This window comes from Varroa destructor, unplaced genomic scaffold, assembly GCF_002443255.2.
Source record: "Varroa destructor unplaced genomic scaffold, Vdes_3.0 BEIS01000003.1, whole genome shotgun sequence".
Lineage (NCBI taxonomy): Eukaryota > Metazoa > Arthropoda > Arachnida > Mesostigmata > Varroidae > Varroa > Varroa destructor.
In genome coordinates this window covers 5,190,952-5,208,169 of record NW_019211456.1, presented here as the reverse complement: position 1 = coordinate 5,208,169, position 17,218 = coordinate 5,190,952, and the positions used below count along the sequence as shown (strand labels likewise).

Below are 17,218 nucleotides of genomic sequence, written 5' to 3'. Positions count from 1 at the left end.
TTGCACCAAATTCACCATGTCTTGGGTAATAAAGTCTATATATACCCCTTATGTCAGCCATTTTCGATCGTGATAGCAGAGAATGGTTAACAATTCATTATATACAACTACAGCCATACCTTAATCATACGTTAGCGTACATATATCGCGGTACAATATGGCAGTTTCAGCTTGAAGTGCATTTGTGTGACGTCAAAAAAAAGCAGCGCAGAAGCTGCAAAAGTTTTCTATAATTTTTGCAACTTCTATAACTAACGCTAGTCAGTTTATTTTATGAAGGGAATTATTTCGAAAAGAGAGGTAACAGTAGTCATGATTTACTTTTATTTTGCATATCATTTATTTGTTGATACATACTAGTTAATTTTTTTAGTCAGGCCAATAACTTCACTGACATAATTCGATTGCGACACTTTATCGAATTTTTTACTTGTAAAACATATTGCCTTACGACTAACTGTACATCTTTGTATTCTCAGACCCCGAACCTACTCGAGCTGTAGTTGTACATCTCGTAGATGGTGAGACTAGGATGTACATGTTTGTAAACTAACTATTCACGCGTACATTGTTGCTAATATGTTCAAACTAATGGCAAACATTTTCGAATTTTGAGATTGTTTTTAGTGTGCTAACACTAGCTTGTTTTTCAAAAGGGAACATAAATAAGAAACGAATCTTCAGATAATAATGGCCGTGTTCTACTTGTATAGACGCTTTCCAGTAAAACACAGCCTCGTATGCGTTTCAAATAAAATGGGAAGAGCACCAGATCACGTGACGGTTGTGTGGATATCGACGCCGGTACGTCTGCTGATAATCGCAACATTAGTTAACGGCATTGCACTGGTAAAGACCACTGGTGTTACCATTCGATAGATACGTGCTCTTCGTTTCAACAAACGAATGAATTCTCTTCGTATAGAAAAAATAGTGCTTCCTCATAGCTCATGAAACCAACCAAGAAAAAAGACCATTTCTTTGAGCAATCATTGAACCGATCACAGATCAGTTTAAACCTTTAAACGTAATTAACGTTTTTTTTACAGTAGCGAAATGTTGACTATCTGTTCTCTGGATGCTGGTTTTTAATCCTGTTGCGTTTGCGTATTGCCTTTTTTTGTCATAACCCCCAGCGAGCGCGCCACGCACAGAAGAAAGCAGGAGGGGGCAGAAGAAATATAAAAAGACACATCTAAAATGGGGGCCGGACTCTTCTCTTTTACACATGAGTTCCAAATCTAGCTTCATTCTATTTCTAATTTTCCTGATTTTGCGAACCTTCGTTCGTTTTTTGCCCATGGATCACTTAAGACCGTTATCATCACACACGTGACAGCTGCTTCTTGCCACACCCTTCAGACCCCACCCAGGCTCCACTAACCAACACGTATTTTTTTATGTACCACTGACTTGGTTCGTTCTTATACATTGCCGTAACAAAACCCGACACATTGCGTTCAGCTATCGTGATCATTAGAGACATTATTTTTGTCGCTCATCCTTTACACATAGCCCCATTCGATTCCAACAGCAGACTCATTGCTACCCGTTAACCATTTACTGCGATGCACGCGCATACAGACAGCGGAATTTCTGCGATGTGTTTTCTGCTCGATCGATTTGTCAACGTCTTTTCTTATCTTGCCTCTTAAATATATCGTTTTTTTTTCATAGCAATAGTAATAATTTACATTAATTACTAGCTCGACTGTATGTGCGTGTTTCTGTTTGTTCGCCTAAGATTCGTTCCAGCTTATCCATCCGAATAGCAAATAACACTATTTTTCACGGCTTATCCTACCTAATTTTATTACCCGTTAGCTTCGTACAGAATCGTTCGCTGTTTCTCGCGATGTTGCTGATCACTCTGCTGTACAAATAATCGTCAATTATCCTACGTAAACATACATTCACATATTCAATAAATATTGACGAGATAATCAAGGAAGCTATCTCTTCAATTTGTCTTTACATACTCTGCGGTTCATTTTCATCACCTTTGTACTGCTTCAGCATAATTTTTTTAGGCATCGTCATCACCATCACCGCACTCAGTCATAAACTGGCCTAACAAATAGCTAGTAGTACTAATAGTGCTCTCACCTATCTTCGCCTGCAGCGCCCATGTTTACATGTTTATGTCGTAGCAGACAGCTAATTACCTAATATCATTGTTACCAGTATCATTCTCCATCGTATCATGTAATGCCTTATATGCTATCTTTCATCAGCTATTCAGTGTGTAGTATTATAGTAAATGTTTAAGTATTTCACCGACAAACTGGCCGTAATCATACTTTCGTCGTCTAAAGTCGTCCAGCCAGCGAATCCTTCGCCATTGTTGCTTTATTACTAATAATATATATATATATATATATATATATATAGTCAAGCTGTGGTTTGCGTATTAGTATATAACAGAGGTATTTATGAAACTGTGCCTTAATTCGTCGTCGCGGGCCTTGCTGTTGTTGTATGTGCAGTATCTATTATTCTATTGTTTCATCTGTGGCATCCCTGTTTTACAAGGTTATTCGTTGGCAGAAATACAGACAACATACCATAGATATTACAATTGTTAGTAATAGATAAACGTCATTCGTGTCTTGCTCAGGCCTCGTTTCGAGGATGCTACTGTACACAAGGTCCTAAATACAATTCATTCATAGTTAGGTGGTGCGCATTTACACTAAGCGCTCCTATTCTTATGGTAATATTGTTGTCATTGTTTTTGTTTGTGTATAATGAGCGCGTGCCGAGCGTCTATCTTACTTTCATTATTCAGTCAAAGCCAAAGGCCCGGCCTCTGATCGACGCTTCTGTAGCTATTTTCCTCTTGTTTCAGTAAATACAAAGGAAGACAGAGGACGCGTTCTGTTTTGTTTCCTCTATTAGAAAGAGAAATCGCAAGATAAGGGAAAAGGACAGGGATGTCTCGCGTATTGACTCGCGGATGACCTGACTGACCACACATCTAAAAATTTACCTAAATAATATTGCCCTTATGTTTTTGTTGGGTGTTTTGAACTGAGTGTGGCGCCATAACCATATTGCTTTCGCCGAGTGAATCGAACGAATGAGTTAACATTATTCGACCCTGCCCGTCCTGTCGGTGTGACCTCATCGTATTTTATTTAATAACACAGCATCATAGTAGGGCAGGTCGCAAGCTTCTTTATCTTCCTGTTCTTTATCTGACTAGACTTGCAGTGTTCCTTGGGACCAGTTATTTGCTCAAGTGACTTTACAATTAGCGGCAGTCCGGGGATATTTCTCTTTAGGGGATCAGCATCGGCACTGGTGTTGCTGCATCGCCACTTTTCTCAGCTTCGTCTACGTTGGTACAGTGACACAGTGCTATCTTGGTAAGCCGTTGCTAAACACATCTGTAAATCGATTATAAATATGGGGGCACGACGTAAATACTTTTTCGACAAACGGCAGATCAGAGTCGTGGTTTCGGCAATGTTGCCGATGCATAAAAATAGTGCAAAAGAAAAGTAACCTATTGGACGATGAACCTACTAGCATTATTATTTTTATTGTTTATTATTATTTTTTTTTAATTAGCCTTGGCCACACTGGTTGGAAAATAGGTTCGAACCACTCGCTTTATTTATAACGTTTGCACGATGGAAGAAGCAGCAAAACAAATTATAACGCATTAGTCGTTATAGATTAATTTGTTGCTGTTCAACTTAAGCAAACTCTGAAGTTTTTCAACGATCTCCATACCTTGTACGGATGGAAGGCAATTGCGTTTATGGGTGACGTTTTTTGACCTGAAAACCAATCAGTATGAGGTTTCAAGATGTGCGCCGGTCCACTTTCCTCCTGTACGACAACGTTTGCGGTCTGTGTTCCGCTGCAAGAAGATATATCCGTAATGTTAGACGTACGAGTAAACTGATATATTGTGAGTATAATCTGTACTTCTAATAAGTTTGCTGTGTCCTGTATCATATAGTTGTTTCTTGTCGTTCCGTTTGGCGCCACTGACAATCGTTCTTGTAATTAACGTACCAAGCCAGTATTCCTGGGAAGAACGGATGCACGACCATGCAGGTGAGATCCTGATTTGGAAGAGAACTTTGTCGGCAGCCCTCGGTAGGCTGCGAAGACCCTCCACCTGCGTTGCTTCCTCCTCCGGGCAACTGCCAATATCGAACGTGGCCCGAAACCGAAGCCGAAATGAGGATACGTCTGCTCATGTTCAGGTGCACACCAACCACCTGTCCAAGATGTTCACGCGTACTGAGAACTGGACGGCATATACCACCTGGTGGCTTTCTCCGATCGTACAACTTAACATAACCGTCAATTGTGCCTATAGCCAACAAACTTCCGCCAGCAGTCCGATCAAGTGAGACACACCTAACCGGAGAATCGGCATCAAGCGTGATGTCGAGGAGTCGCCGTTCAGCTGCCATATCCCAAATGCGGACAACCTTTAAATCTCCACAAGTAACGAGCTGATTGCGAGCCTGATCCCAATCGAGGAGAATTCCGGCGCATTTAAGTGTCGTCTGCATTTCGGCAGCATCCAAGGCACAGTTGAATGCCGTTACTAATTCCACCGGTTCGGGACTTTCGGTCGGTGCTGCCAAGAATCCAAGACGCAGATTGTGCGTTTATGTCATTTGCTTTCTTGTATATTCTTCGAATAGTTAAAATTAGAAATTAGTGATAATTAGAGTAACGGCTAATTGTGCATGGGGTATATATTGTATTCTAGTATTATAGGATGTATTGGGCCCATCGCCTATATTCGAAATTCCACTATAGCAATGACGATATTACTAGTATAGGCTGTAGTTCATAAAGCAAAAGTTTCTGTAATTTTTCGTGAGCGTTTGCTTACATTGGTTGTAGTATGCCGAGTAGGTGTTCGCCCAGGCGCGTACAGCTCCGTCGGTGGAAGCTGTAAACAACAAACATCGATCATGGTGAGCATTAACTAGTGTCATTGATGACAGTTTACCTTGTTGAACATTTCGCGCACAGAGAGAACCAAATCCGACTCGCGTCGTTGGATGCTCGAGAACATCGACTTCTGCCATGCGCTCCGTGTTTAGCACTGTGACCTGATGGGTATCAGCGACAAATAGCAACGGTTCAAACGGGTGAAACAATGTAGCAACCGGAGGCGCTCCCGCCTGTGGCTTTCGGGAGAACTGGTGCTCTTCAGCGCGAGCTATAGCTCCCCGCCACGTTTCCGAATGTAAGGTGTGCAATGCATGCCGTCGGACACCAGCATTTCGCATCAAACGGAATTCTCCCGCCGAGTACGCTTGTGAATCTCGATCGCTTTCCGGCGTCGTAGAACAAATTATCGTGGATGGCAAAGCAGTAGACGAGTCAGAAGTTGTCAAAGTTTGCTGTTGCTGCTGAGGATACGAACCGATAACAACAACAAAAATAGAAGACGTCATTCATCTGAATAATGTAACTGGCATTGTGTGGACCGATGAAGACCGTCACCGTGAGAAGTTAAGCTTCTTACGCGGGCCTTTATGTCAAAAAAAAATTCATTAAAGGGCTATCTCTTAGTAACTCTAACCTAACCGTTTCGGCAACCTACCGATGCTGCGATTTCTTGAAGACAGGGTTTCTGGAACTGCTTAGTAAGGGTGTCGAGGAAACTGGTAGTTATAACCGGCGTCGCAACAAGTTGGTAAGACGATTCGGAACATCCGCTAACACCACCGCCGCCGGATAAAGAAGACGCTGGTGATGATCCAGGCCCATTTACCTCGCCATTATTGAGAGTAGTCGATGAAGTAATTGAGCTGTCTGGAGCTCGTGCGTCTGTTCCGCTACCCGAAGCTCCACTGGCTGAACCGGTCAGACGGTCCTCCCGTAATTGAGGAAGCGCCTTGTCAAAGTTCTTTCGTGGTCTACAAACAAAAGGCACGAAAATATAAGCTAAGCAGATGCTGTAGACTATTTGCTACTGCTCTACCTTTTCCTGGGTTCACAATTCTGGGACACCGAGAGTATCGACAATAGGTAGCCCTTTACTACTCACCTTAGAAGCACAGTAGCCCACTATTATTTGTCGGCGGTCGAAAATTTTTATTCGATGTAAAATAGCAGATACAGCTAGGCCGAAATTACACAGATTTGGGATGACATGAGAAAAAACTAAAATATTTTTTTTTATTTCTCCTATAGTACCCAGCGTACGCATGCAAACATTGTCATTTTGTATGTCACTATACGGAAAAGGAAACATAAAATCGTCAAGAAAATAGGGAATTTGCTATGCTTTACAAAATCTTATAGTTGTCAGTGTCATTAGAAGAAATTATGCTCCCAAGCAACGGTGGCTTAGGAACAACCCAGTTCGTTATAAACACATATAGAAGTTTTTGTGCCACTTGTGCTGACCTTCAACAGGCAAAACAATGGCTGCTTCAGATTTTAATAGGCAACCAAGACCTTCAACAGAATCATAATGGATATATATGCATACATCACCCAGAATAAGAACAACTGATATTTCAGCCCATCGCTATTCCAGGACGTATTTCATGTGCAAGGTAACATATTATGTCCCCATTTGAGGAATACTTATCTCACTATTTCAGGTGTCCTATGATGTGAAGAACGCCACATGAACGTAGAAAGGGGCGGTTATCATAGATAGAAATCTCTTGTTTCTAGAAATCTCATACCTTGTAACCCTTTAATGAGCGAATGTTAGACGTTGCCTCCGTAGTAAATTTACAAACAAATACGACGCATAAAGAATAGCTTGCAAGAAGAGAATGGAATCTAGACAAAAGACAAACAGTTATTATTGGCAGATGTAGGTAATGCCCATCCACCTCGTTTGCTCCGTCCCGAAAGACGTGGCCATTATACGTGAAGTCGATCGTAACACACTGAACAAATCATTCGGTTAGACCATTAACTGAACGAAGTAATCACGGAAAGACAAAGTCATCATCATTATATACAATCCATAACACCGCAATAGCAGCACTAGTATGCCACGTTCGGAACACCGTCATGCACCAAATAGTGGTTCGTTAACATCGTATTATAACACCATTATTGGCCCCCCAAATAAACCAGCAAGTCAAACAACAGCAACACGCGTAAAAAATATGCTCCTCTTAATGAGAAGGCCGAACCTACGAGGCGCAGGGCCTCTGCTGACGCGGACCCAATCTCACTCTCCCAATCTCAGTAGTGACGGTTATACATAGCTTATGTAAAGCCCACAGAATAATGGTAGCGAGAGATTTGTATACATACGGTATAGCGAATCTTAAACGTCTTGCAGTCATTCATAACTTACCGCACACAAAGCATCATCAAACAAAAAAGAATAGAACAGACCTATAAAAACGATAATGAATATCGATCACAATGGCTTTAAATGCAAATTATTCAATACACGAAAAAAAACTTGAAGGAGTCAGACAACCTGGTATCAAAAGAAATTAAATGAGAATAAGGTCGAGTAATAACATATTGATAATAGAAGAGGCAAGAAAGTTAATAAATAAAATGTTTTGAACAGAAAAGTTACTACAGATAGCATAGGTAATGGTAATTCAGCGGTACTTTGTATCAGAAAAGGCAATTTTACTATTAGTATGTGAGATTTTTTAAATGTATTTTTTTAAATGTATCCTAGCTAATGATCGTAGTTATATTTTTATAGGCAAGCGGGAAGTACTCCTGTTCTTCTTAAGCGTGGTTTAGACCTATGAACCTATAAAATGTTTGAGCTCAAGTATGACCTTCCTGTCACTCAATTAAATATGCCTAAGAGCTTTATCACCGACCAAGAAAAAAACGTTACAGAATTTAACGTTTAACGCTTATTGCGATCTTGTTACCCGCCAAAAAGGTCACAATAAAGGTAATATACCTTTAGATGACTACGGCTGGCCTTTTATATCGACGCCAATACATAACTATAAGGAAGGAAGCGATTAATATTTAAATATATATGTACTTAAACCTCCTACATCTTCTAAATTTAGGCATTTCACGTTGGTTCTACTCGACAATACGATTCCTAGTTGTATAATTTTTGGCGACTTAGCTTGATCCGAAACAACCTAGGGATCTAGTTGTAATAGCATGGGCATTCTCATACAAAAAAACAATTGCAAAAAGAAAGGGTATTTTCATTTTTATACAATCGCGAGATTCGTAAACACAGGTATTGAAAATGACGATTTATACTCTTAGATCTGAGCCCGACACAGTGAATGTATTGTGATGATAACTTATATCTATAGGCGCTTTGCGTAGGACACAAAAAAGTAGTTTAACTCTAGGTGACTAAATACGATGAAAAAATAAAGCCATCTTCGAACGCAAACATGCAAATTCTTAAACGGCTACTCACAGAAAGATGGCTTTCCCTGATGGTGAGGATGGTTCAGAGTGACTCGTCGTTGTATTGGGGCTCACATTCGTTGCCAATGTGTTCATACTGGCAGTAGCGTTAGAGTTGTTCGAGGAAGCAGAAATATGGCTGGAGAAATTGCTCGACGATATATTTGAACTCGTTGGACTCGCGCGAAGCAGATGATCCCTCGAAGGGCGTCGTTGACTTGCGGCGACCATCGCTTCAGCTTTTTCTCGGTACATACGAACGAGTTTTGCAGTCCAATCGCTCACCTATTGAGAATATAATCGATTTCAACGCTTTTCTAAGTCTAGTATGTGGTCAACAGAATCAGTCACGCTATCTATGGACCTATACGCTCCTAGGACGGTTATCAACATACAGCATTAAACATAAAACCATTATCTATAAGGTTTATTATAAGCTCAATATAATGCGTGATAAAGGTCCATATTTTTCTCTAATTACATTTGAATAAACTAGAGGCAAGGAGAATCTACAAAGTAAGGACGTACGGATTCATGAGGGTCAACGGTCGCAAGTGCATTGAGAAGTTTCCACGTAACAGCATGTTGCGAATGCAATGTGTTTGCTGGCAATAAACAGCCCCCAGCTGCCAAAGCCTGACTTTGTGAGGAAAGCGAATTCCCTGATGAGATCCGACGGAGCTTCTGTTCGGTAGCAATGATACCCTGATAAGTAGTTGCAGCTGCTGGCGAATTTTGAGGGGTTGCGCGAACTCCGTCAACGATACTTGTCACAACTGTATAGTAAAAACAGGAACACTTTGTTAACAGGGCTACTAGGCAGTTACATTGGACACTGTTTTATCCTTTAACACGAGCTTCTTATAGCTCATTATCTCTACAGATATTATTCTCGGTAAACTCAGTAACTATTTTTTGCGTACGCCATATGCCTTTATTACATTCCTGACATTAAAACTTACTTATAGGATGATACGAATCATCTGTTCGATATAGCAAAAAACGCGAATACAGCCGTACGTAATCAACTAATCCTACCACCATTTTTAAAAATGTCACTTACAAAATTGCGTGGCACTTTTGACGCGGCCGTGTTGCCTTTGAATAGGACTGCCTAGGCTATTATTGTTGTGACTAATACTATTGTTATTATTGTTAGCGCCGCGACCTTCTTCCTGCAGCGTCTGGCAGGCGGCGCTCACGTACTGCGAGTCGAATACACACAATAGCCATTGAAGTGCGGCTACAAGTTCCAACCGAACAAGTGGCGACCCATCCCACTGCGCTCCCACAACGAGCATCATCCCAATATGAGCATCAGTATTATCCGCATGATCTGTCCGCTGTGTTTGCGAATTGAGCAGTGTCCCTAGAGCGAATACAGCTGCAGCGCGAACTTCCGGCGAAGGATCTCGTAAAAGCGGCGACAACCTTTCATGTGTTGATGATCGAATGCCTAGCCATTTAGCATCACAATAGCCATCCCATAGTCGACCAAGGAGAATGCACAGCCACTTCTTTAAACCTTCGGTGAGCGGCTCCCCCGAAAGAAGTTCCGTGCACGCCGCGACAACATGATTTTGCATGCACGCTTTCTGACCCTTGTGGTGTCCGTTAGCGCACAAACACGACAAAATGAAGGCCGCCATTGTGCGATGCTGCATTAACATCGTGCTGTCTTGAAGAATAGCGAGGAAGTATTTGTGTGAATTTTCGCGGACAAGGTCCTGCTGGTAGCTGCAGTCAACTGCAAGAATTTTAGTCCAAATAAATACTAATAGCGGACGAAGCTCTCTCGAAGAACTTTGCAGCAGCTTCAAGATGTACGGGAAGATGCCAACAGAGAGCGCCTGAGCAACGGCCCAAGGACCCAAATCGAGGAACTGTCCAAGTAGCTCAAGTGCCCTTGTTCGATGCACCTGACTTAAAAGAACTTGCAATACAATCGGCAGCTGCTCAGGCGGTGATGGCCGAATATCTAGCGATCCAAAACGCAGCCACACCTCGAATGCTGTCAGCTGCTCGGCGAAAAACGTCGAGTGACAGAATGGCGCCGCACCACTTACGACGTCGGGCAGTTGTCGGAGACAGGCGTCCAACGCCAGGTCCCATGCTTGCCTGAAAGCAAACGAATGAGTGTCAGGTTAAGAATTACATTACTGCCGGGGTTTGAAGCTTTGGAAATACGAATATGTCTACTACATATTGAAGTCTAATTGCAAGTTTGCCTTTAGTGATCAATTCACGTCCTGACTGAATGAAAACAATTTTGCCAACAACATAATAGCTACAGCTGAAAATAGGATATTTCTGTGTTGATAATGGCCCGTGATTTGAGGAAAGGGCGTGTAATAACTGAATATACAAACCACATCGGATGCTGGAAGGTTTTCGGGAGCGCTGGGCTAGACTGTGGATTGCAATCGTATATCCGCATAACACGCTCGGCTAGTAAGAAATTTCGGAACAATGACGCAACGAGAAGATCCTGACGAAACAACTTCTGAAATAGGGATTTTGGCAATACATTCCAGGCTATTGTGTCGGTGATTGCGGTAAAGATCCAGTTCAGTTCACCCAACATAGTTCGACGATCAATAAGCGATCCGGGAATACTGCAAAATGCGGCAAATTACATTAAATACAAGCTTTAATTTGTTGTAAGGCAAGCAAACCGAAACAAAAATGCTCAAGAAGCGTAATAGCTATTGTCTTCTTTTTTATCTCAGGCGAAATAGCAGAGTTGTAACGCAACAGTCTGAGTATATTAACGTAAAAAGAACTGCATATGAGCCGGATGTCAAACGAGCGCTTGTGCTTTGATAGGCATTCGTATAAGATGTTACTGAATGAATAGCTAATCAGTCGCTTACTTTTCTATAGTCTCCAAGGTAAGTCCTGGAACGAGTTTAAACGAATTATTAAGAACGTAACATCTGAGAGCCATGTTAATTGGCGTAGTCAGACAGGCAGTAAATATGTCAGCTGGAAGTGAAGGATCCATAGGTAGAATCTCATTCTCTCGACACGCAGCTAACTGGATGCAATTCCTGCAAAGCGCATTCAGAGGCGTATACATAACAAAACTAAGTACCTGAAGCATAAAACTCTCTGTAATTTGCTGACCTGCAAACTTAAAATGTATTATCTTATAGCCAAAATGGCAAAACTATTCCTTAAAAAAAACATTGCAATAGCACTGACTACTTAGCTAGGGCACGTAGGTCGACATCATCTAGAATCGAAAACTTCGAACTGTTAATCAACATCAGATAGCAGAACGTCGATGCCGTGTTATTATTGAAAAAAAAAAGTAGAAAGATCTTTTCGGATTACGGTACTCACTCGAAATTCGGCGGTGGGGGCAACGTTGGCATCGCTCCTACCACCTGCGTAGCTGGTCCTGCCGCCGTCGTCTGCGTTGAGGAAGATGGAAGAATAATGTGTACATTCTTCTGCATAGACGAGTGTGGCGGAAGCTGGTGCTGTTGCTGGAGTGGAGATAACTGATGTAACTGTTGTTGCAAATGTTGCGACGGGTACTGATGTTGTTGTGAATGCTGTGCTTGCTGTTGTTGAAGCTGCTGCTGCTGTTGTTGAAGCTGCTGATGCTGTTGCAGCTGTTGTTCGTAATCCTTTTGGTGTTGCTGGCTCCATGCCTGAAATTTGCTGAGGAGAATTCCGGCCCCTGAACAGTCGTAAACATATATTGAAGGTGAGCCCATCCACTGCTGTAGGTCGTATAGCGATAACGGGATGTATTGGGTATATTGCTGAAAACGAGACCATCACACAAATCGAAAAAAACCGAAAATGTTTTTTCACAAGATTCTATAGGCGTACGATATTTTTACCAGGACTACAGGTAATTCAAAGCATTAAAACAAATACGTGGTTACTAGGTGCTACGAATCTAATGACCTAAAAAATCTTTACATTAAATGTTAGAACGTCCGAATCAGAATACAGAAATATAAGAAAGAAATATTGAAAGAATAATTCAAATACTTGAATTGAAAATATGCCAATCTCTGTCCTCTGTATCGACTGCACACTATTTCTGTGCAGTTTATGAAATATTTAGTGATTTCAGCCCATATAAAAACGTTATGAGAAGAGACTACAATACCCTTATGATTATGCAACTCAGATTTTTGTATCCTACCTTATTGAAGACCCAGATTTCGCCATTATTAGTAGGTTTGGGTACTCCATGTCCATTGTAATGAAATAGGACTCTTTCATCCTTAGCGCCTTTGCGTAAGCCGACGCAGAGTTTCTTCACATCCTCAAATGTCGGGTCTAATGCTTGTTTATACCGTGCCCGCAGTTGCCATCTAGAAATCGCAAAAAACAAAATCAATACAATTTCCGCAAACGAAAGCTAGGTCAACCTTGGTTTTTATATTAGTTTTCATGTATGGCATATTATCGGTCCTAAACCGGATTGATTTCGAGACCTTAGACACTTCGAAAGTTTCGGAACTGTGTTAACTTCCAAATATGAAATGGGCTGCCAACTCGAATATTATTTAGTCTTTTTTTTACTTTCGGCAACTACTTATATCTGTGGCCGGCAGGTCTTCTGGCCAGGGTGGCAAGGTGTAGAAACTTTTTTCCGCTTAAAATGGCTACGATGAGCCATCGAGTTGAAAGGCGGACAATGATCATGTGCAGTAATAACGAACTAAACGGAACTGGTATATTTTGTTTGCCTAGCGTCTTTACTTAAAGATTTATACAGATATTTGTGTATCTGTATAAATCGACAAGTGAATATGACCTCAAGGTAGCTGCAACAGGTATTCGCGAGTACTGTTTTAAACATACAAATCGATTTACCTATGAGGTATTATAATGCTGAATTCTACTTCAAAGCTTCCAAGCATGACAAAAATACATTGTTTATTGGGGCATGGTTTATGATGGTGAGCAGACTCGCCGGATATCTAATTCAGTCCTGTATTAATGATAGAGTGATAATTTTGCGTATCGGTTATCTGTAACATACCTACGAAATATTTAAATTAGCCCTAGTCACAGCTTATTCGGTCCAAAAATGAGCTTTTACTAAGTTTTGACAAAGCCAAGAAGGTAGTCTCCCCCAAAACATTTGGTCTGTGATGAATGATAAATAAACACAGGATCTACACATAAACATGTGTAAACCAGAACAACATTTCAGAATTTTCCAAAAAGTATAAACCTAAAAAATGGCACATACATATATATTAGCCCCTTCATTACTTCTGTCATCAAGACATTACCAATACACTTGAAGCAAGTTATATGTTAAATGAATAATAGACACGCATGCAATATTGAGATGTATATACATATTTTGTAATGAAGGCATTTTTATCTACATTATGGAACTATAGTATATTTAAAACAGCGACAAAAAATTTCTAACGTTATCAAAATCGATTGGCAAGAAATCGCAAAATAGTAGCGTTGCCTACCTTTCGTATTGCTTTTGAAGCGTCGAACCAATTTGATCGAGGACCTTCTGTGGTGTCATTTTTGTTAGACAAATTACTGGATCTATCCAACATTCCATGCGGGCACACGGAGAGATTTTGACGACATCAGGTGGATCTACACCGAGATTTAGACACATGACTAATGCCACGCTATTAGTACGCATCTGAAATGAAATAAGGGAAGCGAGACATGTGATAACACAAGCTAATTAGTGAAACACCGATATTTCGGAGGCCTTCACAGCGCTTCCTTATTTTTTTTGACAGAACCAGCTATAGAAATAAAATTACTAAAGTTCTTCCACGTTATTGCCATCCGAACGCCGCATCGTTGAAGGGAAAGAACTGATGACGCATTCCATTTAAAATTGTAATTAGATTAATTAAGTTGCCCTAACATTATCTCGAATACGACTATTTGTATTCTCGTTCGCCAACTGGTTGTTCAAACTGTTTCTATTATATTAGCAGGAGCTATTAACAATCAAATTGTGTCATACCCTCTCTTTAGGACGGAAGGTCTGAGGAAGCATGGATGGATCTTCTAACCCTCCTAGAGGTGTCTCCGTGTACATATCCTTTTCGAGCTTCCGCGGGAGATAAAGTGGATAGCGCCATTCTTCTTGCAACTTCTCGAGTTCTTCTTTTGTGAGCTGGGATAGGCGCAACAGTTGGCCACCACGAGGTGGAGGCGGTACTAACCGCGAGACGCCCATGGCGACGGCCGGATTCGCTTGTGTTCCAAGTGAATCATGGCTACCGGGAGTTGGGTAACCCCCTGACGAGTGGTTTCCTCCACCTACAGTGACGTTTCCGACCGCCATCCCTGTCAGATCGTGAACTCGGTTGCTGTTCCTACGATGACTACTCTCCGTGGCGCCGTTGCTACAGCCCTTGCTACTATTCGGGTTGCAACAACTACTACGGCTACTTGAAGGCGTACGCCAGAGGGGGCAGCGGGACTGGTTGTCCCGAGCGGAGCCCCCTGGCGACGCGCACCTCTTGCGATCCTTGCAATCCGCAAATGGTAGTATCTTACGGATCTCCAGCAGGACTGCGGTTGAAACTTGACAAACAACAGCAGAACGAATACTCCCGATCAGACTCGAGAAACAGTATTATAAATAGGATCAAATATGCTGAGTATATTTGATAGAAATATATCTTATAATCGCAATCCTTTTGCATGTCGTACACATCAAGATATAATATAGTTGCTGCACATGGCATAGTACTATGCCGAGAATTATATCGGTATATTTGTATTTCATGTTAAGGTTTTTCTTGCATATGTTTATTCTCCATACCTATTTAGATGTAATACATGAATTGACGAAAAGCTGCTACTACGTTTAAACATTTCTTTGAATACAGCATAAGGAACAACCATTATATACTAAAACAAAAATAATAGCGCGAAATATAGTGCGTCGATAATATAGATTGGACAATATAAAAATTTTCAAAAGTTGTTCTCATCACATAATTGGCTTTATCAATTATATGGAAGTGTACCTTCCACTATGTTTTCAACGACTACTAGAAAAAACTACGATATATTCGTCACACAGAACCAAAAAAACTAAGCTTATACACGTATGACAATTTTTCTGTAAAATGCGCCGTTGAGAAAGGGTTGCTGCCTTCTAAGAAAGCTTACAATAATTGAACCATTATTATAAACATCGCAGCGATTCGGTCTATTCTCGCTCCTAACTTGCTCTATGGTAGAATTCTATATAAAAGGATTGCATTCTGAAGGTCCACGTATATTTTGAGTGTAAGCACTTATAAGATTGAACATTACCTGGAGACAATCTCTTGATTACATCCGCCAGTGAAATAATTTTCGAGTTACGATTATCGCCCTCTACTTGCAACAAAATTTGCCCTAGTATCCTTTATATATCCAGGCTCTCAATCTCAATTTCATTTCAGATCTGTAAGGTTCACATCTAGTAGTAAGATTAATATATTCAATGCGTTACCTAACTAAAAATTAAAAGATTAATATATTATTAGAGATACCTAAGTGAAAGAACTGAGTACGCGAATATTCAAAGAATCGTTTTCCATAAAGTATCATTCAATAAGAGGCTTAAGAACGTCGTCAGTGCTTAGCCACTGAGACGTATTTAATATACGAATGATGCGACTTCAATTTTCGCGCGCTTCGAGCCTGAGAAATGACAATGCCCCTTGCCACAAGTTGCTTGACGTCATTCCATCACAAACAAACGTTCCCTATAATATTTTCATGTGTGCTACATGTTAGAACAGGTCAACATAAATATTGTTTTCGAATGATAGTTTTGATATAATCTTCCATTGTGTCTTGAAGAATGAAGAAAAGTTTTTAGGTCACCGAGGAGCCAGCCGATCAACATTTTCTTATGGAGCTCGTCCATCTGTTTTAACTACGATCTGGGAGTACCGTTAAATGCTTATTCGAGAAAGTTGGATAGGAGGCAATATCATCTTTTTGAAGGCACTGTTGCTAAATGCATTTGGATTCGTTAGTGAAGTACTATTTTGTCAGCATCAGAATAATCTATGTTACTCTAGCTAACCAACATGCTATTCACTTAGAGAACCACGAACCCCCTGCAACGGTAACAGAAGAACCATGTATTTCGTAGGCTTACTGAGTTTCAGTCAGTCAGTTTGCAAAAGTAATCATTAAATCATTTATTGTCGGATCCTTATGTCGTGAACTTTACTGTGTTTAGTGCCTCGTTTCGTTCGGTTGACTCACCGAGATTTTTAAGAAACGTCCGCCTGCTCGACAGCAATATGGGCCTATAATCACAAGTTTATCAGGTTTAGGCTACCAAGAACATCAACCGTTATTTAAATTTCCTTACATAATAGAAGATTTATGTTTGTGGAGAGCACGCAAATTCACGTATCAGTATTTGGGAACTAAGTATTTTTGAACATCTCTTTAACATACCATAAGCTCTAATTTGTACTGTTGTCAAGAATTTGCCGAACTCATCATATATGCCTCACGCAACCTTCTGCAAAATGAAAAATATTTTTTCAAGAACTCCATATCGACAAGAAAAATTGATTAGAAGACCTTCCTACCGCTTATTGTACTTTACATCAGTACAGCACTCAAAATCGACAATATTATAGTTACAGGTTTAAACCATGGAGCACTAAGCATAAAGTAAGACAACTATAAGACAGATAATTTACTTATAACACTTCTATGATAAAGAATCTGCTACTACGTAAATTGTGTGAAGTTTTCCGATACTGTCTAGTATTGCGACCGCCATGCAAATCTATTTCAATTGTCACCACAAAGGACGTCTGAAGTATTTCGTCTTTATCACCTAGCACTGCACAAATCAGTAAGGCGT

The 17,218-nt window shown here is 40.7% G+C and overlaps 1 protein-coding gene across 1 annotated transcript; it reads right to left on the bottom strand.

Annotated features, from left to right (window-relative positions):
* Positions 1-301: 301 nt before the first annotated feature.
* Positions 302-16,635, bottom strand: raptor (regulatory associated protein of MTOR complex 1). Its single transcript, XM_022800123.2, has 15 exons — positions 16,603-16,635; positions 14,348-14,901; positions 13,827-14,011; positions 12,530-12,701; positions 11,710-12,137; positions 11,238-11,414; positions 10,734-10,979; positions 9,428-10,482; positions 8,893-9,140; positions 8,375-8,649; positions 5,585-5,900; positions 4,865-5,390; positions 4,027-4,603; positions 3,739-3,868; positions 302-3,389 (listed from the first exon to the last, which is right to left on the bottom strand). Exons 2-15 carry the CDS (start codon positions 14,669-14,671, stop codon positions 3,327-3,329), a joined length of 4,722 nt encoding a protein of 1,573 aa, XP_022655858.1. The 5' UTR covers positions 14,672-14,901; positions 16,603-16,635; the 3' UTR covers positions 302-3,326.
* Positions 16,636-17,218: the final 583 nt, after the last annotated feature.